Source organism: Vombatus ursinus, unplaced genomic scaffold (assembly GCF_900497805.2).
Source record: "Vombatus ursinus unplaced genomic scaffold, bare-nosed wombat genome assembly UNPS02014768.1, whole genome shotgun sequence".
NCBI classification, from domain to species: Eukaryota; Metazoa; Chordata; class Mammalia; order Diprotodontia; family Vombatidae; genus Vombatus; species Vombatus ursinus.
The window spans coordinates 28198421-28222725 of NW_020954546.1; the positions used below are offsets into that span (position 1 = coordinate 28198421).

General features: G+C 46.0%; 1 protein-coding gene across 14 annotated transcripts in view; it reads left to right on the forward strand.

Moving 5' to 3' along the window:
* NF1 (neurofibromin 1) overlaps nt 1-24305 on the forward strand; it is a 246780-nt gene that overhangs the window by 207846 nt on the left and 14629 nt on the right. For 10 of the 14 annotated variants that reach the window (XM_027862574.1, XM_027862586.1, XM_027862581.1 and 7 more), the window contains 15 exons: nt 303-517; nt 732-793; nt 887-1001; nt 1640-1741; nt 3723-3869; nt 4873-4999; nt 5912-6043; nt 7359-7494; nt 8772-8929; nt 11518-11640; nt 11831-11958; nt 12598-12698; nt 14320-14462; nt 14795-14841; nt 17895-18111. In XM_027862574.1, coding sequence (XP_027718375.1) covers nt 303-517; nt 732-793; nt 887-1001; nt 1640-1741; nt 3723-3869; nt 4873-4999; nt 5912-6043; nt 7359-7494; nt 8772-8929; nt 11518-11640; nt 11831-11958; nt 12598-12698; nt 14320-14462; nt 14795-14841; nt 17895-18111 — 1953 coding nt within the window. The remainder of the gene's footprint in view (nt 1-302; nt 518-731; nt 794-886; nt 1002-1639; nt 1742-3722; nt 3870-4872; nt 5000-5911; nt 6044-7358; nt 7495-8771; nt 8930-11517; nt 11641-11830; nt 11959-12597; nt 12699-14319; nt 14463-14794; nt 14842-17894; nt 18112-24305) is intronic. The other 4 variants (XM_027862577.1, XM_027862584.1, XM_027862587.1 and 1 more) reach the window with 2 other exon arrangements.

Here is a 24305-nt window from a genome sequence, read left to right on the forward strand (position 1 = left end):
AGTTCCCAACAGGTTTCAGGGCAGCCATGTAGACTCTTGAGATGGAGCTCACCAGTCAGATCTGTAGCATGGACATGAGTTGACACCTGGGGGCTTTGTAGCTAGCCACTGAATCCAAAGCCATGTGGATCCATATAACCCTGGAGCTAAGGGCAGTGCTGTTTAAGTCGTTGGCTCTGTACCTTTGGTGCCTGGCCTAGTTCTGAGTGCAGGGGAACTAAAGGATGGAGGGATTCATAGAGGGTCTTGTTGGCTTCATTAACTCTTGAGGGCAGTGTCTGTATTCTTGTTTAATTTCACAGAAGAGACCAAGCAAGTTTTACGACTGAGTCTGACTGAGTTCTCACTGCCCAAGTTTTACTTGCTGTTTGGCATCAGCAAAGTCAAATCGGCTGCTGTGATAGCCTTCCGGTCCAGTTACCGGGACAGGTCTTTCTCCCCCGGCTCCTATGAGAGGGAGACCTTTGCCTTGGCATCCCTGGAGACAGTCACAGAAGCTCTCTTGGAGATCATGGAGGTACGATGGGGGGGACAATGAGAAACAGGATGAATCCAATAGGAGATCTCACATGCTTTCTACTGTGTGCTGTTGTCAGCCAGTAAAATCTCCCTGAGGTGTTTATATTTTTAAACCTTTTGGTGAAATGGGTGGCTCAATAGCAAATTTTCTCAGTGTTTGTATCTGCACCTTCACATACATGGAGATATATTTCAAGAGTGTTTTCTTTTAGGCTTGTATGAGAGATATTCCCGCATGCAAGTGGCTGGACCAGTGGACAGAGCTAGCCCAGAGGTATGGAGGGCTCCCCCATTCTCCATGGCCCTTGCTCTTCAGTAGCTGCATGTGGGGAGGAGGTCTGTGAGATGGCTTCTTTTGATTTTACAGGTTCGCATTCCAGTATAATCCATCCCTGCAGCCAAGAGCCTTGGTTGTGTTTGGTTGTATCAGCAAAAGAGTGTCCCACGGGCAGATCAAGCAGATTATCCGCATTCTTAGCAAGGTATTTTTTCTTTGGTCTCCGATGCTTGTGGGTCAGAGATTCTTCACAAGACCCTCCCATTTTTCTAGAGGACACTTAACTGTAGTTCTGTCCCGTTTGTTCTTCTGAAAGGTGCTTTGATTATTTTCTTCATTTTAATTCATGGGAAGAAAACAAGACTATGTACGAGATATTTTTGAAAGAGGGTGACGTCTGGTCCCCAAGCAGATGTGGGAGTGGGGGCGTTGTTTTTGCTAAACTGGAACTGAAAAGTTTGCCAAAATCAGGCTCCCCAAAGCTCCTCAGCTTTGAACTGTGAGCACGTGATGTGGTCTTCATTTCCGTGGCACTAGAGATTGTGGCTGTTCTGAAATATATGAGTGCTGCCCAGCACCAGGAAATACCAGGAAATGGGGCCACCTATAATTACATTATACCAAAGTTCCTGAGATAACCAGGACATTGTTTTCTTATTGCCCTGTTGTTCCAGAGCCTTTCACTGGAAACAGCCCTCATTCTTTTTTTTTTTTTACCCTCCTTCTTAATAAATTATTTCCTGCTTCTTTGACTGGATTCCGAGCTACAGTTAAATGCAATTTCTAAATTAGTATTTGACTTTAATGAAAATAAAACACAGAACTCTTGTTTTCCCAAAACAGGGCCTTGAGAGCTGCCTAAAAGGACCTGATAATTATAACAGTCAAGTTCTGATTGAAGCTACCGTCATAGCACTAACCAAATTACAACCACTTCTTAATAAGGTAACGATTCCCTACATGCAAGGAAAAATAAATACATTTTTAATGAAAATCAGTAGAACATCATGTTCTAGATCCTTTAAAGCCCAGCAGCCGCCTCATCGCAAACTGCTTCTATATCCTTCTTCCATTTCCTTGTTCTGAGTATCAGGCTTAGGATCATCGATACATTTTCTTTTGAATAATTCAGAAAATGAGGCTGATTCCCATTAAGAATACAAATTACCTCAATCACATTTCTGTCCTTATAGAATCCAGCTGCTTGATAGAAGAAAAATATTTACATTTCAGCAATAATTCTATTGTATTTGGTATGGCCATTTATTCAGTTTTATTAAATAATACCTCGACTCGATATTATGCTTTTCTTATGTAACCAGCCTGTGATGCAGGTGGTACAAGCATTACTAACCCCATTTTACAGATGAAGGCATTAAGGCCCAGGGAGGCAGACACCCTTGCAATCAGACAGCTGGCTAGTTTCCTGACTCTTATTTCCAGCCTTCTGTCTACTTCCTCTACCATGCTCGCTCTGATGATTCTTTCCCCCGGATTTCCTGAGTGCTTTTCTCACAACACCTCTGAGCACGGGGTAGCTCAGACCAGTAGAGAAGTTCACCCTGTGAGTGCCATTCAGTTTGTTTGGGCCCCCTCACATGAGGAAGGTTTCTGTGCCCAGTCGCAGAATAGGTGGGGCATGCAGCTGATCGGTGAAGGGGACGGACTAACCCTGGCTATCAGGTTCCCTATGGTTGGCCTTGAGGGCTTGGTGGGCCATTGGTCAGGAAGTGAGTGGGTGGTGTGTGCAGAGCAGGGTAGCTGACTCTGACGGATGGAGAAATAAGACATGTCTGAAGTTTGCCCTGTATCATTAACGTAGATGAGCTTTGATGGGGCTGTGTGTCATTAAGTGTGAAGTGTAAAGAGATGGGGAGGCAGCTGGTCAGAGAAGGCCCGTGGACCAGGGGCACCTGGGCAGGGCCTTGGCATGGAGGGAGCATCCGGTTGGTGTCTCTCAGGACAGTGAGGCTGAGATTTGGGATCCTAGGCTTTAGAGCTAGAAAGACCCTGAGTGATTATCTAAGCTCCGTCATCTGGTAGACCAGGAAACTGGAAAGGACCTTTGAGAGAAGAGCCAGGCTCGGAATTCCCTGTCCACTTTACCAAGTCCAGGGTCAGTCCTGGCACTGCCACTGAGCCAATAGCTGGCTGATCTGAGGGAATCACTTGACCAATTCTGGGGCCTCTGTTCCCTCATCCACAAAATGGGACTAATGCTATTTATACCATCAGTCAGTGAGCAAGTATGTATTAAATATCTGCTGTTGTGGCAGCCGTGGGCTTTGGGAATATGAGTTCAGAAAATGATGCAATCCCAGCTCACGTTTACATTCCAGTGGGAGAGGCTGCATCTACCCACAAGTCTGCATGGAATAAATTCCAAATAAATCTAAGGTACTTAGAGGAAGGAAGGCTAAGCAGTTGGGAGGGAAGGGGCTGCATCGAGGTTGAAGGTGGTGCTTCTGTAACCTTGCTGTGTAAGGAGCTCAGGACAACCTGAGATCTCATAACCCTCGAGCACTGCCTCAGTGTGTTATCACGCTGGTCATCATCCCCCTGCTGTGCCAAAGATTTCTCAAGCTCCTCTTTGGATAAGACCGGAGTTAGGGGGGAGCCCGTGCTGGGGGCCTCGTGCAGTGATCCAGGCATGGAGTTAGGAGTATCTGGACATGGGTGGCAGAAATGGAGAGGAGCAGGAAGAGCACACCATGACAAAGGAAGGTGCAGCTGGGCTTTGTCGTCGGTTTGGGGCACAGGAGAGTGTTGGTGCTGGTGAGGCTGCAGAGGACAGCCAGGCACCAGAGGCCTCTCAGAGATAGACCGGGCTGGCCTTTGGCCATGGGGGTGACTGGGGCAGGCTCCCCGTGAATGGCAGAGGGCTCTGCTAAACTGAGCATTCCTTGTGTGTGATGGCATACCCCAGCAGGAGTCCCCTCTGCACCGAGCTCTCTTCTGGGTCGCTGTCGCCGTGCTGCAGCTGGACGAAGTGGACCTGTATTCCGCAGGCACCGCCCTCCTGGAGCAGAACCTGCACACCTTAGACAGTCTCCTGCACGTCTTCAATGACCAGGTAACTGTCCCTGGGACACCTCCGGCCCTTCTCAGCTCCTGGCAAAGCCCATGGAAAGTGGCGCCTGTGGGAGCCTTCGGAGGCCCGGCTCCAGCCTTCCTTTAAGCAGCACTGCTTTGTGCTGGAATCAAACGTAGCCTCTAAAAGCCTGTTTAACTCACAACAGAACAGAAAGGCTGGAGCAGTACTAATGATAAAGGCAAAAACACGGCCAGTCGGAGCTAAGTCATTATCGTGGGTGATGTACTTCACGAAAAGTCAGTTGGGGAGGGTGGGTGGGAGCTGAAGATTCTATAAGAGCCTTGAGGATACTGTCAGTGTCTCTGGGGATGAAGGAAACCGGTGGCAGTTGCGGGGCGCGGTGGGCAGAGTGCTGGACCTGGAGTCAGTAAGACCTGGGTTCAAGTCCAACCTCAGCCACTCACTAGCTCTGTGATCCTAGCCAAGCTATTTTACCTCTGTCTACCTCAGTTTCCTTAATTGTAAAATGAAGATAATGATAGCACCTATCCCCCCACCCCCAGGGTTGCTTTGCCATTCTTAAAATGCTAGATGAATGTGATCTATTATTCTATCTCATTTTATTTTAAGACTTTGGGCAGGGGTGGAGAAGCTGCCGCCTACAGGCCACACGTGGTCCTCTAGGTCCTCAGGGGCGGCCCTTTGAGGGAATCCAAACTTCACAGAGCAAATCCCTTCATAAAAGGATTTGTTCTGTAAAGCTTGGACTCACCCAAGGACCTAGAAGGCCACATGGGGCCTAGTCTTAGGACTTTCTTTTGCTTTGATACAGGGGTCTCAGTTGTGTTATTCTTAGATTATCACCTGTGATTAAAGTTACTAGAATGAAGACAAGGGAAAGAGTGGATGGGGAAGACATTTTCCTGGAATAAGTGGGCTGTGGTAGAAAGAGTAAGAGACGTAATAATGAGCTGATGCAGCTCCTGTAAATGAGAGAGAAGCCGTTTTCTTCTCACCTGCCGTCTCCCCTTTTCATTCCCAGAGCCCAGAAGAAGTGTTCATGGAGATCCGGCAGCCTCTGGAGTGGCACTGCAAGCAGATGGACCATTTTGTGGGGCTCAACTTTAACTCCAGCTTTAACTTTGCCCTCGTCGGGCACCTCCTGAAGGGTAGGCCAGGAGAACCCGGGGCGGGAACCTTGACGTGGGTCATGTTTACATACACTGTCCTAGACAAGAGGTATTGAAGTAGCATTGCGTCAGGTTGTGTAGGGGAGCTCTCCTGGCTGGGCCCGTGCCCCGTGTCCCCAGCTCCCTGCATGCCGGCCTTCTAGTGAGCGATGTAGCCCCTCTTTCTGGCAATAGCTACAGACTGTTGATCAGCATCGTGCAGAGTATGGAGCCATATAGTGGTGATGGCTTGGAGGGAGTGTGCAGGGGACCAGCAGCCTTAAGCAATACCAGGGCTGGTCGATCTGCTGACTGGGGAGAGCTAGGCTGCCTGCTTTGTTAGCTTTCAGTGCTCCCCTTTAGTCCCAGGCAGTCAGAATAGGAGATGCTACTTTTCAGAGCTTAATATGCACCAGTGTGTGTCTTTTTTTGCCTTGTAAATAGAAATTTAGGTTTCTTTCCAAAAATAGTGTAGAAGTTTTCCCTGTAAGATGAAACACACACAGAGATTTAAATTAAATATTTTGGGATATGTAAATAACGAAGTGTTTGCTTCTTCCAAGGTTCTGAAAAATTTCCAGATGTCTTTTCTATTCATTGTCTTAAAACACGTCTAATAAATTGGTTAGCATTAATACTTTAAAGCTTACAGAAAGTTAACTTACACTTTCCTCTTGCTCTGAAGGGGAAAATATATCACTTGGAATGTCCACCACTCGTTTCAGTGTGTGTGTGTGTGTGTATGTGTGTGTGTGTGTGTGTGTGTGTGTGTGTGAGTGAGAGAGATTTTAAGCTTCTGGAGATTGTGTTCTGCTTCCTTTGTGTCCCCCTCAGCACCGAGGTCAGTTCAGTGACTCCATCAGTCCCGGTGGATGAGTCTGTTTATAATTCTTTGCTTCTTTGTTTGTTTAGGATTTCGGCACCCTTCACCTGTCACTGTTGCAAGAACCGTGAGGATTTTACACACACTGCTAGCACTCGTTAATAAACACAGGAATTGTGACAAGTTTGAGGTGAACACCCAGAGTGTGGCTTACCTAGCAGGTAAAACACCCATCTTTGCCATCAGTCCATAGTAAAGATCCCTAAGTCTTCAAGCTGAAAGGAATGAGGGAACTAGACCAGGTATTTTGGTTTGGATATTGAGGTGCCTGGAACGTTCTCTTAATTTCCATAAGTGCTGGCTCCTGAAGGAATAGCAGCCCCCCTTCCCCAGCACAGGCACCTAGAGCTGTCCCTTATTGCCAACACATCAGATCTAAAGTTCTTATAGGCACCATCTTCATCTCCTTGTGCTCTCTCTGGAGCATGCCTCTCATTCTTTCTAAGTGGACTTTTCATTAGTAAATGATATTCTTGCCTTCCTTTACTAGCTAGGTTAATGCAATTCAATAAAAAGTTATTTAATGACTACCATCTGCAAAGCAGTGAATATAAATAGATGATAATGACCTGAGCCAGGGTGCTGGCTGTGTGGATGAAGAAAAGGGATGTTCTAGCTAGATTCTTAAGGACTTAGGATGGACATGGCAACTGGTTGGACAAGAAGGTTGAGAGGGAGGAAGAAAATTGAGGCTAAGTCTAAGAAGAGAGAACGGTAATGCCCTCAGCAGATGGAGGGAGGTTCAGGGGAGATAGGCTGGCTGTAGTTTTGGACCCGTCAGGCTTGAGAGAATGGTAAGGAGGCCGGATGAAGATGTCCAGCGGCAGGCCGTGAGCAGAGACTGGAGCCATCGCGTGGCCCAGTCCAGGCCTTTGGCTAGAAGGCTTTCTCCCTTTAATCCAGTCTTCCCCGTGGTCCTCTCTTGGCAGCCGTACTGCCATCTGTTACTTCTCTATTCCGCGCTCCCTAAGGATCAGGTCATTTGTTTTGTACTCTGTTAATGGGGTTTTTTATGTTGTGTACCTTAAAAGCAGGAGAGAACACTAGGCCTGGGATTCTGGACATCTGGGGTCTACTCCTGGCTCTGCTCGCTACTAGTTGTCTGTCCGTTTTCTTTTTCTGAGCCTTAGTTTCCTCATCTCTAAAATGGAGATAATACTTCTCCTGCTTACCTGACAGAGATGTTAGGATCAAAGAAAGTAATGAATGGGAAGAAAACACTTTAAGAATGGCAAAGCCCTGCACAGTTGTTAGGAGTGGGCGTGACTCATGGATTTCGTGTTTCTGTGTGCCATGTTCCCCAGTAAAAGGCTGGCCCGCTGAGGACCAAGACTGGGTCTTCTCAACGCTCCACGTGCCCTGTGTGGCGTTTGCTCATGCACCGTGGCCCACCCCTCCTTAGCTTCCTGTCCCCCTGCCTTGCGTGGTACCTGTCATTCGCCAGCCTTTTCATTTGTCCTGTGACTTTTGTTCTAGCTTTACTTACCGTGTCTGAGGAGGTTCGAAGTCGCTGCAGCTTAAAACATCGGAAGTCACTCCTGCTAACTGATATCACAGTGGAAAACGTGCCTATGGATATATATCCCATCTATCACAGTGACCCCAGCCTTAGGTAAGTGGCATGAACTCTGCCAATGATGGCTGTGCTGACGCAGAGAGCCAACGAGATGGGCAGTCCAGAAGGGAAAAAAAGTGAACCATCCAAAAGAAATTTACGTTTGGTTTTGGAAAACATTTCGTGTGATGAGGATTCACACAAAAAATTTACTACCATACTTTGGTTTTGACTGCTTGGGCGAATAGAGTCACTTTCACATTAAATAGCTAAATTGTTTTGCTTCATTTAAATGGACACAAAAGCTGGCATTTGCCAGTCCCGCAGGTCCTGTAGCCCGGGGGTGCCATGGGGCACTGTCCTGTGATATTACCATGCACCATCCCAAGGTAGGCAGTGAGGGAGTCCTTGTAACATCCAGAAGCTGCCCAGAATTGAGGAAGAGACCCTCCTATTCAGGTGTTCATCAGACTGATTGTGTTTGTATATAAAACGCTGATGTTGGGCAGTTTCCTATACCGTGGATCACCGAACTTTGAGAGCCAAATCTCGTGTCCTCTCTGTTTGTTAGCAGGAAGTATGTTTTCTTCCCAAAGAGTAGGTGTTAGCCTGACCCTTTCATGCCTCTGTAACAGTTAAGGTTATTCTTGTGATATGTTTTTAAAAAAAAAAAAAACAAAAAACAGACCAGCCTCCTAGTTAAATGTAGAGTTCAGGGAATTGACTTTTCCTCTTTTAAATACAAGATATTCAGTAACTTTCCACTAACATTGTGAAGGCCTAATTTGTTTTTCATTTAGAACCACTTAGAAATCGTCTTTGATAATTGCTGTTTTTGTTCTGGAAGCAAATCAGGTAGACCTGCAGGCCAAACCTTTCATTCTTTCAACCTCGCTTTTCTTCAGAATGTTTAAGAAACAATTATCTAAGCTTGAACCCAGGATCACTTTCTCTTGGATTCCTTGTGTTTGAATGAAGCAATTTGGACTTTAGGATTTTCCTCTTGGGAGTATTCATTTAAATTCAGTTTTGAGCAATGCCCGGAGTCTGCCCATATATGTTATGCTGGTAAATTCTGATTGAATTGGCAAGGCAGAGGTGCGGGAACTGATCTTTTTTAAACTAAATTGTCCTGACAAGATGGCTTTTAATTTATTACTCCTATTGTAAGAAATATTGTAATGAAAGAGATTTGGAGGGTTATGCCCTTGTACTGCAATTTATAATTAATTGATAGCAGTAACTGGTAACTTGAACTGCTGTTGTGTGTGTGGGGTGGGGTGGGGTTGTCTGTGAAACCAATTTATTTATTTTTGGGTGTTTAAATCTTTCAGGACACTAAAGGAAACACAACCCTGGTCCTCTCCAAAGGGTTCTGAGAGACATCTTGCAGCCAGCTACCCTCCTGTGGGCCAAACTAGCCCCCGAACCAGAAAATCCATGAGCCTGGATATGGGGCAGCCTTCCCAGGCCAACACGAAGAAGTTGCTTGGTCAGTTTGTGTGTTCAGTTGGCAGTGTTATGAACTCTTATTTAAGAAATAGCTGTCTTTCTTTCAAAGATCAAATACTTTCTTTTTTCACTGGGAAAACAGCATGGTAGAAAAAAACCACTAAACTTAGCCATCTGGGTTCAAATTCTGTCTCTACAACCTGCTAGTTAAATGACTTTAAACAAATCCTTTAATTTCTCAGCCTCAGTCTCCTCATTGGCTTGCCTTCTTTACAGGGCTGTTGTGGGAGTAGTCATGGGGTATTTTTTATTAAGTGTTCAGGATTGCTGACTGATTCTTTTAGATTTTGCAAGAGAAAATTGGCAGAAGCCTTAGGTGACCAGTTTCTAGCTTTTGTGATTAAAGACAGTTGTTTGATAGCTTGGTGAGGCACTCTCTCCTTCTTTATTTATTTATTTATTTTTTGGTGAGGCAGTTGGGGTTAAGTGACTTGCCCAAGGTCACACAACTAGGGAGTGTTATGTGTCTGAGGGCAGATTTGAACTCAGGTCCTCTTGACCCCCAGGGCTGGTGCTCTATCCACTGCACCACCTAGCTGCCCCAAGGCACTCTCTGTGAGGACTTCTAGGCATAGTAGCTATGAGCTTAGGTCTGCAGTCTGTCTCAGGGCTCTCCTTTCTGCCCCATTTTAAGGTCAACTGCCATAAGACACGGCTCTTCCAATAAAGGTGTCCTGGGCTCAGGCAGGGGCTTCCAGAGCCCCTGGCCTATGTTTCCAAAAATTTCAGCCTAAGATCAGAATCTTTCATTTTGATACAAGTAACTAATAGTTCACTGTTGCCTATTTTTTTCTTCTCCTAAAGTCAGACCTTTGAGAGTCAAAGCTTTTCAGCCAATGTGAAGGATATGATTACATTTTAAAAGTTATATTTAAATTAATATGTCAGTTAAAAGAGCAAGTGAGATTAGAAACTGTAATTAAATTATTTTATTTTTCAGTAACAGAAAGTCTACCAGTGAGAGCTCACCTGCCATACAGACGTTATCCTACAGAAAAAAAGCCCAGGGGTCCAGGTGACCATACAGTGGCCTTTTGACTGAAGGAGCTTGATGCTGACCAATACCTTTCATAGCTCAATAGGTCTTTGTAATCCACTAATGACGTAAACGCGTTATCAGACTGACTTATGCCATATGAATAGAATAGATGGGCACAAAGAAATCCAGAAATAAAACAGACCGATTGGGGTCGGGGGAACCATTCCTATAAAATGTGAAAGAGACAGACTTGGAGTCACAATCATAAGCCAGTTCGCCAGTAGCCAGTTGCCAGAACAAGCATCGTCTTTGTTTCAGACGACTCGATCTCCTCCTATTTGTTGGATGGAGCTTGTCACGGAAGGTTAAATAAAAGTGCAGGAGAAAATTAGTGTCAGTCTGCATACAGAGTAGTAGTGCTTGAGTTTTGTAAAATACCTGGAAATTAAATAACCATCCCCTAATATGAGCTGTCTGGCTTTTTATAAACAGGTTGGGTAAAAGGACTCTGGGTTTTAGGTTTTCTTTAAGCCATGCCCGGAAGCTACAGGCACCATCAGGAACACAATAACAATGGCTTCCATTTCTGTTGTGCTGCGTGGTAACAAGGTGTTTATGTGTGCATTATTTCCTTTGTTCTTCACAACAACCTGGTGGGGCAGATGGTTCTAGGATTGTTACCCTCATCATGCAGACGGGAATTGAGAATCCAGTGAAATCACCTGTCCAGGCCACCCACATAGGAGTAATCAGAGCTGTGACCTATGCTCAGTTCTGGTTGCCTGGCCTGGCCCTTCCCACACTGTCTTCTGCAAAGAACCAGGATGGATTGTGGAATTATTCAGTTACTTGAGGCCTCTCGTTTTGATTCTGAGTGAGAGAATGTGCCCCAGTGAGGGCCTTGAGGGAGAGAGGTCAGGGCTCCAAGTTATTCTTCAGTTGGTAATACTTTGAACCAAGTATGAGACTCGGGGAGAAAGTGTCCATCCTTAAAAAATGACACTGTAGTATTCCTGTTAGTGCCCCTAAGCATGAGTCTTCATTCACAGGATCATAGGATGCACAAGCTAATAGGCACTGTGGACGTGATGTAGGCCAACCCCTCATCTTACAGAGGAGGAAACTGAGGCCTGGAGAGGTTAAGTGACTTGATGGCATGACTTGTTAGTAGAAGGACTGATCAGAATTGATTTTTGCCAGAACCCAGATGTCCCTCATGATTTCTCTGTGGTGTCAGAATCGGGGTTCCAGGTGTGTTTCCTTGTGATCATGAGACTTCTTTGACCGAGCTGACCTTGGCTACTGCCTGAGGCACCCTCCTTCCTCTCCCTCCTGGTACCGTGGCATTCCCTTGTGGGAACAAAAACATCTGTGGCCCCTAACTTGGGGAGACACCTGATGATTTTAGCCTGGTCCAGGGTAGCCACATGCCCAGGAGCTCAGAATCCCCTCGGGGTGTGGGCAAGTCATACTCACCCTCTGCTCGAGCAGGATAGACAGCAGAGACTGTTGTAGGATCTGCTCTGTTCCTGGACTTGGCTGTTCTCAGCGCTGATGCTTTTGCCCTCTCTGCCTGTAACCCTTTACAGGGACAAGGAAAAGTTTCGATCATTTGATATCTGATGCCAAAGCTCCTAAGAGGCAAGAAATGGAGTCTGGAGTCACCACGCCCCCCAAAATGCGGAGAGTAGCAGAGAACGACTATGAGATGGGTGAGAAGCAGCCTACTCTTGGCGGCTCCGTTAGAAGCTCTCCCCTCCGGGGGCAGAGCCTCTGCCGTCCTTCAAATGGTCACCCTGGGCAGCAAAGTCGTCGCGCCTCCGAGGGAGGCTTCACAGGGCTCACAGGGAAATGATCAGTCCCCAGGATCAGTAACAGCTGCCGGTCTCTCTTCTCTTGCAGAAACCCAGAGGATCTCGCCGCAGCCACACCTGCCACTCCGGAAAGTGTCTGTGTCTGAATCCAATGTTCTCCTGGATGAGGAGGTGCTCACAGATCCCAAGACCCAGGCTCTCCTTCTCACTGTCCTGGTAAGGACGCCCTGCCCTGCTCCCTCTTAACACCTTCGGTTGGCAAGTACATCAGGGAGACCTGGCAGGGAGAGGGGCACACACCGGGGGGGTCGTTTAGCACATGCAGAAATGAAAGAGATCAGTAAAAATTCATTTTAAAAAGTAAGAAGGGGAAGCTAGGTGGTGCAGTGGAAAGAGCACTGGCCCTGGAGTCAGGAGGACCTGAGTTCAAATGTGGCCTCCAATGCTTGATACTTACTAGCTGTGTGACCCTGGGCACTTGACCCCAATTGTCTCACCAGAAAAAAAAAAAAAGTAAGGGAAAGGAGCCTCCCCTTCTCACCACACCAGACAGGAGAGTATTTGCTAGTCCCTGAGCTGACTTTAAATGACCCATCGTGATTTAAACTCTAATTAATGATGATTTGGGGGGATGTTTTTATGAACTTAAGTTGACTAGGATACATACTCCATTTATTAGGGTTACTCTACTTTTGAAGGAAGCAAAAGAGTATTAAGTGTCATAGATACTAGAATGTTTTCAGATCCAGCTATTTCAGGCTGGTGTGTTCATCAGTGTATGAATACCCCAGGGAGCCACAGACCAGGAGTCATGATGTCAGTAATGGATTCTTTTTTCTCTTCTTGTCCTGACAGGCTACTCTGGTTAAGTATACTGCGGATGAATTTGACCAGCGCATTCTCTATGAATATTTAGCAGAAGCCAGTGTTGTCTTCCCAAAGGTTTTTCCAGTTGTGTAAGTATGTGAATTTGCTTTTTACTTAGCCTGTTCCATTTTCCTGAAGTTAAATGCTCCATTAAGTTTTGAGGAAATTGCTACTACTACTACTTCTGCTGCTGCTGCTGCTACTGCTACTGCTCTTCCTACTACTATTACTGCCACCACCATGACTGCTGTTACTATCACCACCACCACCACCACCACCGCTGCTGCTATTGCCACCGTCACTTTATTATCACCCATTCCTACTATTAGCACTACCATCATCTCGCCACTACTACCATTACTGATACTACCACCACCACCACAGCCACCACCATGACCCTTACTACTACTGCTCCTAATGTTCCACCACCACCACCCCTATTACTAATACCTTCTACTATTACCACCACCACCATTACTATGACCTCTACTACTATTACTGTCACCACTGCTGTCACTATTACTACTAACACCACCACCAGTACTACTCCTACTTTTGTAGTCTTGTCAGGAAAGGAGTTGACTGAGGGAGAGTGTTGAGGTAACATTGAATGTATATAGAGCCTTCATTCCCGGCTGCACAGAGAAGTATGGCTCAGTACCTCCCAACCCCATTTGCCTTTCATTTCTGGACCTTCCCTGGCTTTCCTTTACTCACTCGAGGGCCCTTGTCCATCTCCTAATAGCAGATGGTCAGACATTTACAGACTGATGTGTCGCCGTGTTGCTTCCCCAGTTCTCCGCTTAGAAGGAGCCCCCCATCTGGTTCCCCCAGATATTTCTTGTGAGCCCTCCTGAGACAGTCTCTCCAGGTGTTATTTAAATGTAGAAGGTTCAAGGGGAGTAATCCACATTTCTGAGCACTCTCCTTCCTGCCAGTTCATTCTGCAAAGTTTATTTTTTAAAATACTACCTGTTTATAAAGTCATTTCTCACATACTAATTGAGGGGAGCAACAGGTAGGTAGCCTTGTAATTTATATTTGTGGGTTTCCTTATCTTTTGCCAGCAGATTTTTTTTTTCCTAATTGTGTTTACTTTGACTGGTATTAAGCATTTTTTGTTTTTTGTTTCTGTTCTTTGGTCATATATCAGCAGAGATAGGAAGGAGAGAGCTTAGAGAGAAGCTAAGCGGCAGCCTGCCAGGAGTTAAAATTAAGTGCAATTGAATGAATAGAGGGGATTTATTCAGTGTTTACTATGTGCCAAGCACTGTACGGATACTCAAGAAACCACCAGTAAAAGCTTGACAATATCTGTTCTCCTAGAAAGGCCTGGAAGTCCTAAGTGTGCTGCAATGGTGAGCGCCCAGGCCCAGGAAACCTTAGCTTCCCTCAGATGATAGTGGCTGGTGGCCTGGAGGGCAGAGAAGCAGGGAATATGGAGAGACGTGGCCGGGGGGTCCTCCGTCTTAGGGAGGCAGTAGGTTGGGGGCCTTCCATCTCATCCAGCATGAGAGGGGAAAGCTGGGAGTGGAGGGAGTGGGGGACAGTCAAGTGATAGACTTAGCCGAGTCTCATATTTGGTCATCGCAAGTTTTCATTTCTTTCCCCATTTTTCTTTTAAAGACACACCAGGTAGGGATGGTCTCTGTTGTTGTTGTTGTTTGTTTGTTTGATCTTTTTAAGTCATCTCTGGACTCTGTTTTTTAGACATAATTTGTTGGACTCAAAGATAAATACCCTGCTGTCATTATGCCAAGACCCCAATTTATTAAATCCAGTCCACGGGATTGTGCAGAGCGTGGTCTATCATGAAGAGGCCCCACCACAGTACCAGACAGCGTACCTCCAAAGTGAGTCTGCCCGGCGGGTAGGGCTGGGGCGGCAGAGGGGGCAGCGCTCCGAAGCAGGTGCCACCCTCAGCCTGCCAGTCAGGCTTCACTGCTCTTGTCACGGCTTCCTGAGTTTTTTTAATAGAGCCACCGAAATCAAGTAATAACTTTTCTCATTTTAAATACAAATGTCGTTTTATGTTAGCAGTGCATTTCAGAAAGCTCCACTGTCTCAGCTGAAGACATTTTTAAAAATATGTAGCTAGGACATATAGCATCTACCTTGCCCCTTGTTTGATTTTTCTAAGAAAAGAAATGCTTGGTATGAGTTAATAGCCTCTGTTCTGTTGTAGGTTTTGGTTTTAATGGTCTGTGGAGGTTTGCAGGACCATTTTCAAAGGTAAGAATCCTGTGTTTTCTTGTTAATGCCAACAGAATGTTTTGCAAATCAGAGATGTGCCCTGATTTTAGAAAATGAACTGTTAGGCAAACTTAGTTCTGAAGGGGTGGGTGAGACTTCCCTGCTGAGTTCCTTCTAAGATGCCGTCTCATCTACATCTTTTGTGGAGCCTCTGTTGTGTGAAGTGAGGGAAGCCTGCAGAAGCACTTTGAGGGCTCAGGCCCGGGCTTTTCTTATCTCTTCAGTGACCGACTTTGCCTGCTCGTGACTGCTGTTTCAGAGTGAGGAAAAAGCAGATTGTTACTGTGCTCATCTCATTCCTTTTAAGTCCTTTTTTAAGCCCCTCCTAGGAATCCTCTCAGTACAAATATACTCAGTTTATATATTAGTTTCCACATGATGTATTGCATTAAAAATTTTCATTTTTTATGTATCAAAAACTATTCTTTGATTGCTATCTGGCCTAGCACTTGATCACCTGGACCATAAATGATGATTGAAGGCAGCGCTTTTTCTGTCATCTCTCTGCCAAAAAGTGCTCTGTCCTGGCCTAACCTGATGCAGCCCTTGGGTCCCCCAAAGATCCCTCAGAACATGGCATTGGGCGGGGCTTCGACTCTGGGACCAGTGGGGACCATGCACCAAATGTGGAGCTCGGTGAAGGGTGGTCAAGTTTGGGGCTCTAGTACCTCTTGAAGACCTTCTACAGACTTCTAGAAGGCTGACAGTCAACTTTGGGAGAGGGAACAGACATCGAAGGAGATCGTACGTTGTCGAAAGTACTGAAGAGTTAGCCCCTCTCCCCACGGTATGGCTACAGTGCTCATGATGTGGTTGGTGGTAACTAAATAGGGGTCAATTGACTGAGTGAATTCTTCCCCAGTTGTAAAGAGTTAGGTTTTTAACTTGTGAATTTTTTTAAAAAATCTTGACATTAGTGATTGGTGTGGAGAGCTGCCAGCGTAGAAACGTTTTCCTTCTGTAGCTTCCTAACTCATCTCCGAGAGTCACAGTGGCCAGGCCCCACGAGGTCAGCACATAGCTAGTGTATGTCAGAGGCAGGGCTCAAAGACATCACGCCTTCCCGGCTCCGAGCCCAGCTCTCCCACAGTGACAGGTTCCTTCCTAGGAGTAATTTGTGGTATTATTGAATGGTATCTGCTAGAGATGCGGCGACGTAAGAACGCTGCCCTAGGAGCACTGTTGTGAAAGTGCAGATTTTTAGTCGTGTGTCCTAATAGAATACGTGGTGTACATCTGGATCTGTGAAATGACTGCAGACGTGAAGGCGGCGGAGATGTATACTACAGGTTGTTTTCTCTCACTGGCTCTGATCTGCGAAGAGAGCGAGAAGCCCGAGGCAGGTTTTGTCTGCTTATTTGTTCAAGAGGAAGCAGAATGTAGAGCAGGCAACCTTTGGCTCATGAAAAATTCATCTAGTAGCTTCAGGGGCCTTCGGACCACTTGGTGTTTAAGCTTTCTTAAGGAGAAGAGGAAGAGGACCGCTGTTCAGGGTGGATGGGGCACTGATAATGAAGGATGCGGCCCTGCCAGCTCTTTGATCGGCTTTTGTTTTCTGTGCCAAAAATATGACCCTTGCATTGGAAAAGACCGAACAAAAATGACTGGTCGGTTGTGCTATGCCTGCTGGGAAGAGAGCTAGTGAAGAAGCCCTTGGTGACGTCATGTAGCTGGACCCGGGTGGCCCGGAGCGGGGCTCCTTGTCCTGTTTCCTGTCCCTGGACTCTTCAGGCAGCAGCCCAGCAAAGCCTCTCGATGGACCCCTTCTCTGAATGGTCTTGTTACATGCATCAAATAACATAGAATTACAAAGGAAATCAATTAGGTTGAAATACAGTTATCAGAATTTTTTTAAAACACAAGTTCCCACCTCCCAGATGCATTAGATGCTAGGGTCTAAGTAGAGCCTAGGCCTGTGTTAGCAGGTGTGATTGCTGAGCCTCTGACGGTAATCTGGGACAGCTCCCAGAGAATGGGAGAGATGGCCCAGGATTGGAGAGGGGGTGGGGAGGGACAAAGGGGGAGGTTCAAGCGCCAGACTAGGAGTCCGCAAGGCCTGGGTGTAAATCCTACCTTCCTGGTTGAATTGCTGTTTTTTTCTCTTCTGTTGAATTTTGTTTCCTCTTTCTGATGGTTCCTCCTGTTGGTTTTAATTTTTACTTACAACATCACTAATGTGAAAATATGTTTAACAGGAATGTAAACGTATAGCCTGTATCAGATTGTACACCGTCTTGGGGAGGGTAGTAGGGAGGAAGGGGGAAAAAAATTTTAAACTCAAAAGCATATGGAAGAGATTACTGATAAATCAAAATAAATTAATAAAAAATTAAAAACAACAACCAAAAAATCCTGCCTTCCTGGGCGAATCAGCCCAAGAGTCTTCAGAATTCTTGACCCTCACCTCTCCAGGTTGTGGTGAGGCCCCAGTGAGGCAGGGGTCTGGAAAGGACTTTGAAAACCTTTGGCCCCTCTTGTACAGGCCTCTTCCCCATGTTTGTGTTCTGGAACCTGGGATCCAGGCTGGACCCTTTGTCAGAATAATGTTTTTAAAGACCTATAGTAAATACACAGAATAACCATTTATATTGAAACAAGGTATCGAAATATTTATTAAAAACAAGTTCCCGGGGCAGCTAGGTAGTACAGTGGATAGAGCTCTGGCCTTGGAGTCAGGAGGACCTGAGTTCAAATTCGGCCTCAGATACTTGACACTTACTAGCTGTGTGACCCTAGGCAAGTCACTTAACCCCAATTGCCTCACCAAAAAAGCCAAAAAAAAAAGGAAGCATCCTGGGCAATCTTGGGAGGTAGGAGGGGCCTGGAAACCAAGGCCGAGTGAGCCCTTGCAGGGGGCACTGAGAGGGAGTTCTGATCGGGTCTCGGAACTTCTGTCCTCCTGGAAAATAGGGTTATGTGTGTAATTGGCCTCCAAACCAGGCCAAACCCCACAGCTCTCTGTAAATGACAGTGAGTTAAGCTTTGCACAGCAAACCTGAATGGATCCGCAGATATCCTCTTTCCCTTTGCAGCAGACGCAGATCCCAGACTACGCCGAGCTCATCGTCAAGTTTCTCGATGCCTTGATTGACACGTATCTGCCTGGAATTGATGAGGAAGGCAGTGAGGAGTCTCTGCTGACACCCACCTCTCCCTACCCTCCCACAGTGCAGAGCCAACTTAGTATTACTGCTAATCTCAACCTTTCCAACTCCATGACCTCACTGGCAACTTCCCAGCATTCCCCGGGTAAGTAAAGTGTGATTTAAGGGAGTCTGAATAATACTGGTCAGATACAAGAACATTTCAGGTCCTTCTTTGATTTCAGTTTGTGGCAGACTTGCATAGACATTCTCGCTGATTTAAACTATGGTTTGCTACTTTGCAGATGTAGCCTTTACCACTGAGGTGATGTGAAGATAGATGTTAGCATGTTCTCAGGACGCCGATGGGTTTGTCTGGTCACGAGCCATGCCCAGGCAGGTATATAGCAGCCTATAACAGAGCTGCTGCTGTCTTTGGACCGTTATGATGCAGGCAAGCGGTCAGTTTTGCAAAAGAAGAGACTTAATTTAACAAACATTTATGTATTAAACCCCTATTATATGCAGACTATCATAGAGAATTACATAGTTTGGATAAGAACTTACAGTCTGTAGTAGGAAGGGATGGCACCCAGATTATTATAATGCAGAAATGCATTAAAATTTGCACCATAAGATGCTTTTGAGGTCTGAAAGGTCAGACATCATTACTGGACTGGTGATAGAAGAAGATAGGAAAGGCTGGGGGTGGCCCTGGAGATAGAGAGCACAAAACGTGGCCAGTGGGTCAGCAGGAGCCCAGAACGCATTTGGGGCCCAGGCGGGTCCAGGTGTGCAGTGAGGCTAGAAAGGCAAGGCAGAGCAGACAGGAGAGCCTCGAAGGCCTGGTGGAGGGGCTTACATTGTTTGGTATTGCATAAGTAGTCACTGTAGAATCCCTAACAGAGGGTGACATGATCAGCCCAGGGACATGGCTCCTTATCCTCTGGTCACTTAGAACCAAGAAGTCTGCTGAGGAAAGTAGCTCTTTAACACCTCTTTGATTTATTCCTTGCCTTAGCCTCTCTTGGCACAGGGAGCCTCTTGACTTTAGAGCTGAGATTTTCAGGCTCTAAGAAACCACTGAATTGGGGTGGGAGAGGCCCCATGGATGGAGGGCGTCCGCCAGACCTGGATTCAGGGCCTGCTCCTGACTCATATTGACTGGGCAGCCCTGGCAAGCCCCTGGGCTTCTCATGAAACACCAAAGCTGAAATAATCAGAAATCATCATAGCTGGGAGTGACGTGGCAAGGAGAATCCTATGTGGAGCAGCCTAGGGCTTGGACCCTGGGCCATGTTACAGCCTGATGCAGCGACTGGTGTTAACAGTGAGAAATAGTCATTGAGGTTAAGTCCTGATTTCAGAGAACAGGGACTTGAAGAAGTGATTCCCCAAAATGGCTAAAATTTGGTTAACCTCAGGCACCTTTGCTCTTACTGGATTTTTAACAAACGTTTTGGTGCTTGAAGACAGAGACGAGTTACAGGAACTTGTTGCTCAAAGGAGAATGAGCTTTATATTTGGAAGTGTCTTTGTCCCTCGTTCCCCAGCAACCATGGAAAGGGATTCCTGCACTTGGAAATGACTGTGATACGATCCTAGGACCCGGTCATTAAGAGACAGGTGACGCCAGGTAACCTTCAAGGCACCTGTTGTTTGTGGGAGAGTTTCCCGGCTCTGGCAGCCACAAAAGGAGATGGACGTGTGTCGGGGAGGAGACTTTGAAAGTCCCTCTGCACCAGAGCCGGCATGGCACTCGCCTGGGGAGGCTCTGGCCCTCGCACGGCCTGGTGGGGTCAACCTGGCCCAGACCCCGCAGGCGAGGCACATCTGGGGAAGGAGGCTTACAGGTCCAGATCCAGATGTGGGTGTGCCAGCTTGTGTCCGTGTGCGTGGGTACATCCCTGTGATGCTAGAGAGGAGAGAGCAGAGATGGTTTTTCATCAAGTTTCCTTATAAAGCATACGTGGCTTACTTTGTTTCTGCACGCACTCCCACCCCTGCCCACCCCCCAGGAACGAGGGGCATCTAATCTAGTCCCTTCCTTGCCTCTTGAATCTACTCACGGACCAGTGGGTGGGCCATTTCACTGTGCTGCTTCTGACCATTGCATTTTGTTTATCAAAGCAAATGAAAATGTGGCCAGCGATGAAATCCATTTGATTCTCCAGAGTTATTGCTATTGTTTCAGAAAGCTGTTTAGAAAGGATGCTCTTTAGCCGGAAGGGAATTTTCAAGGCCCCCTTTCTGAGCCCCGTGTCTCACAGAAGAGACCTCTCAGAGGGGAAGGAGTCTCACTCCCAGTCAGAACGTTGGCAGGGATCCCACATCCATGTAGCCCATCCTTATACAAGAGGAAGTCCCCATGGCCTCATGCACCCTCCTGATGCCTGGCCTTGATGGGGAGCTGACTTTCTCCAAGGTGGTCCGTTCCATTTTGAGACGATTCTGATAACTAACAGGTTTGTCCTTCTCTCTGTCTCCTGTCAGCTTCTCCCCACAGCTCCCCACTTCTGCCACCTGGGCCAGGCCCTTCAGAAACCTCCGAGCTGGCATGGTGGCTTCACCTGGTCACCCCCATTCCCTTATGACTCTCCTCTGCCCAGCAGTGCTCACGTTGGAGCAGAGTTTGTTGTTTTCCTTTTGTGCTGCAGTCGCGCCCCCAAAGTGTGTGCAGTCCTTTGGGTTCCAAGCCCAGGCATGCAAAGTCAGCGATGAAGTATAGTGAGAAAATCAGGGTGTCAGAATGTCTCCTCTGGGGTCTGCAGCAGAGCCCTCTGTGACGCTGCCCCTGAGCTTAGCAAACGCTCATAGAACACCCGCTGCATGCAGAGCAGGGTCATGCTGGCACCCTGCGCTGGAGCCCTTGCTACCTGACCATCTTCCCATTTTTTACACACGCTGTGAGCCTCTCCAGTGGGCGTGCTCGATCAGTAAGTGTTGGTTCAATGCCTTCATGGCAAGTACTGAGTAAAGGCAAAAATGAATTGTCCCTGCCTTCAAGGACCTTCTGTTCTATTGAGGGAAATGTATGTATACGTGGAAGGCTGTTAGGTGACACCATGGTGCACGGAGCACTGGATATGGAGTTGTGAGTTCAAATCCAGCCTCAGACAATTACCAGTTGTGTGACTCTGGGCAAGTTGCTTCATCCTGTTTGCCTCAGTTTCCTCATCTGTAAAATGCACTGGAGAAGGAAATGGCAAACCATTCCGGTATCTCTGTCAAGAAAACCGCAAATGGGGTCACGAAGAGTTGGACATGACTGAAACAACTGAACGGAACTGAACAAACCAGATTGGACAGAATCGAGCCCAAACTATTTAATTTGTCTAGCTTTGTTGAGAATGGAATTAAGGCAGATCAGGAATTGCTTAGTTGTTCTGCTTTTAGCAGAGTTAGAGGAGGTAACAGACTAGTTGGCTGGACTGTTTCACCAACTCATTGCTTTCCTCCTGGTAGGGGCTGGGGCACAGAGGAGATGCTTCCAGCATGCTATCACTCCTGTTTATCCCTCCACTGACCCACCCCCAGGTGCTCTGCACCTTGTCTCTGCCCCTTCTTGGTGAATTTCCCCACATCTTGATAAACACTCGTCCCTTTCCTTCGTTGGGGTGAAAAACATAGAACCTGACATTACAATTAAAGTAACAAGTCAGAGACAGGATTGTTCCCCCAGAGACACGTGGCCATGGGGGGAATCTGCTGCTTCATCTCCCCTCCACCCCTAACAAAGCAAATAGCAGGCTTTTTGTATCCTAAAAAAAATTGTCAAACTAGAACCAACCTAGAACCTGTTTTACGGGCAGGACAAAGGTTGTCTAAAGCTAGACTTGTTTCGTCTGTGGTTATCTGGGACAGCTTCTCTTATATAGCCTCATAGGGACAACGGGGCCAAGAGCACCTCAAGCACAGGCCTGCCTCATGTGCAGGGACATGGAGCCTCCTTCTGAAGTGGAGGACGTCAGTGCCAGGACCCCCCTCGTGGTCGCCATGCCTTCTCTTACCATCTGCTAGTCATGGATTGTGTCCCACCCAGCCCTCATTCTAGACTGAGAGGTGAAAGAGACCACAGAGGCAGTGGTGTGCTGGCTGACATTTAATGACCCGCTCTGCAGAAAAACACAAACTGGACACACGCTGAGGTTTCAGCTGCATTATTCACAGCGTCTCCATCACTTTCTTAAGTCAAGGCAATCAACAAGACAAGAAAGCAAGCCCTACTTTGTAGCATTCGTCACTTTCTGAGGTATAAATGCGCACACTGAACACTTCACGACTGACTCTTAGCAAGCTGGCTCCATCACGCCCCTGCTTGGAGGTCATTGATAGCCATGAGGTCAGATTTTCTGCCTTGCATTAAGATCTCTCAGCATACTGTCAGTTGGCCAGTGGCAGAACTGGGGCTGCAGCCCGAGTTCCTGGGCTTGTGAGCTGTTCTTTCTATTACCGGACACTGCCCATCATCATACACTCTTGCCAGTATCTTCTCTTACGTTAAAGCCAGCAGTCCTTGTCCTCTGCAGAACTTCCTTTTCATTGCCTTCCATAGCTTATGTTAAAAAGCCAGGAGTCTGCCAACAATTAGAAAACCAATAGGGTTTGCCTGTTTTGTGACTCCTACTCTTAATCTGTTGGCAGTTTATTTTTACCAGCTCTTCTCTTCTGCGGGGCTTTTTCAGTGACAAAATAGCATTGATACTGGCAAACTGATTAAGAGGCTTTAAAATCTTTTTTTATAGGCTAAGTACGGTAATGACAGTTCAGTCTTAAGAATGTGAGTGTAGGCATAATATACTATTTTCATTTTTGTTGCTCTGTTGCTTTTTGGAAATCAATCATGGCTTTGAAAAATTAATCTTAATTCTCCAGCCCTCATTTTAATGAATTATAATCAGTTATAATTTATGTTATATATGTAAAACATGTTATATATGTATGTGTAATATGTTATATGTAGTTATATCTGTATGTAATATATATAATGTAATGAGTATAAATCAGTTATAAAATCCATGAGACAATAAAAGAAAAAAAGGCAGTCTCATTTGAAAGAACTACAGAAGTCATAAAATATCTAGAAGTCACAACTTAATTAGGTCTAATGATATTTAATGCTCATGGCTGGGCTGTGCCAATATGATAAAAGTGATAATATTACCAAAATTAATTTACAGATCTAGTACTATGACAATCAGACTACAAAAGGGATGTTTTACAGAGCTAGACGAAATAGCAAGTTCCTTTGGAGGAGCAAAAGATTGAGAATATTGGGAAATAATGGAGAAAGGGTAGAAAAGAAATGAACATCACTTAGTTTTAGAGGAGTAAGCATCAGAGTTATTTGTTGCTGGTTAAAAAGAAATAGAACAATTAAACTAGTAAAACACACTAGACAAGGAAGAATCAAAAGTAAATGAACTAAGCTAGTGTTCAGTAAAGCCTACAATATAAATATACTGTAGGAAAGAATGTCCTATTTGACAAGATGTTCTGGGAAAACTGGAAAGAGCAGTCTAGCAGAAATTAGGTTGTAGCCAATGTCTCATACCACATTCTGCCGAGAATTCAGTGTGGTTATGTGTCCTGAATATTAAATCGTAAGAAATAGAAGAGAAGCCAGTCATACACCTGACCAATTCGTAACCAAATAAAGAGTTTTACAAAAGACAAAATAGATTGTTTTGATTACATAAAATTGCAAATCATTTGCATGAACAAAATTTATGCAACTAGAAGGGAAGTAGTCAACTGAGGGAAAAACCTTGTGTCACCTATCTCTGATAAGTTCTCATAGCCAAGATATAAAGACAGCTCACAGAAATTGATGACCAGAGGCCATTCCCTAGTAGGTGAGTGGTCAAAGGATGAAAAAGTTGCATGCTCTTAACAGTCTTGTGAAAGAGTTCCCAAGTCACTAATACAAGAGAAATGAAATTCAGAACAACCTTCAGGTTTCATCTCACACCAAACAAATGAGCAGAAATGACGGAAGCAGAGAATGGTCCATGTTGGAGGGGTTAGTGACACTGTGTTTGATTCCCCTGATCGGGAGAGCAAGCTGGAGTTAGGCCTGCCAAGGGACTCCAACGTCGTGCCGTTGGACCCGGAGACTCCACGGCCGGGGATAAACCCAGCGAGGTCAGTGACAAAAAGAAAAGCCAGAAACCTAGAGTCAGACCCATCAATTGGCAAGCGGCTCTACAAAGTGAACATAATGGAATTTGCTACCACAATGACAATGTTAAATGCAGAGAAGTAAGGAAACATTTACACGGATTGATGAAAAGCGAAGTGAACAGAGCTGGGAAAACAGTGTCCACAGTGAATACAGCATGTGCAGTATACCCAGAAGTG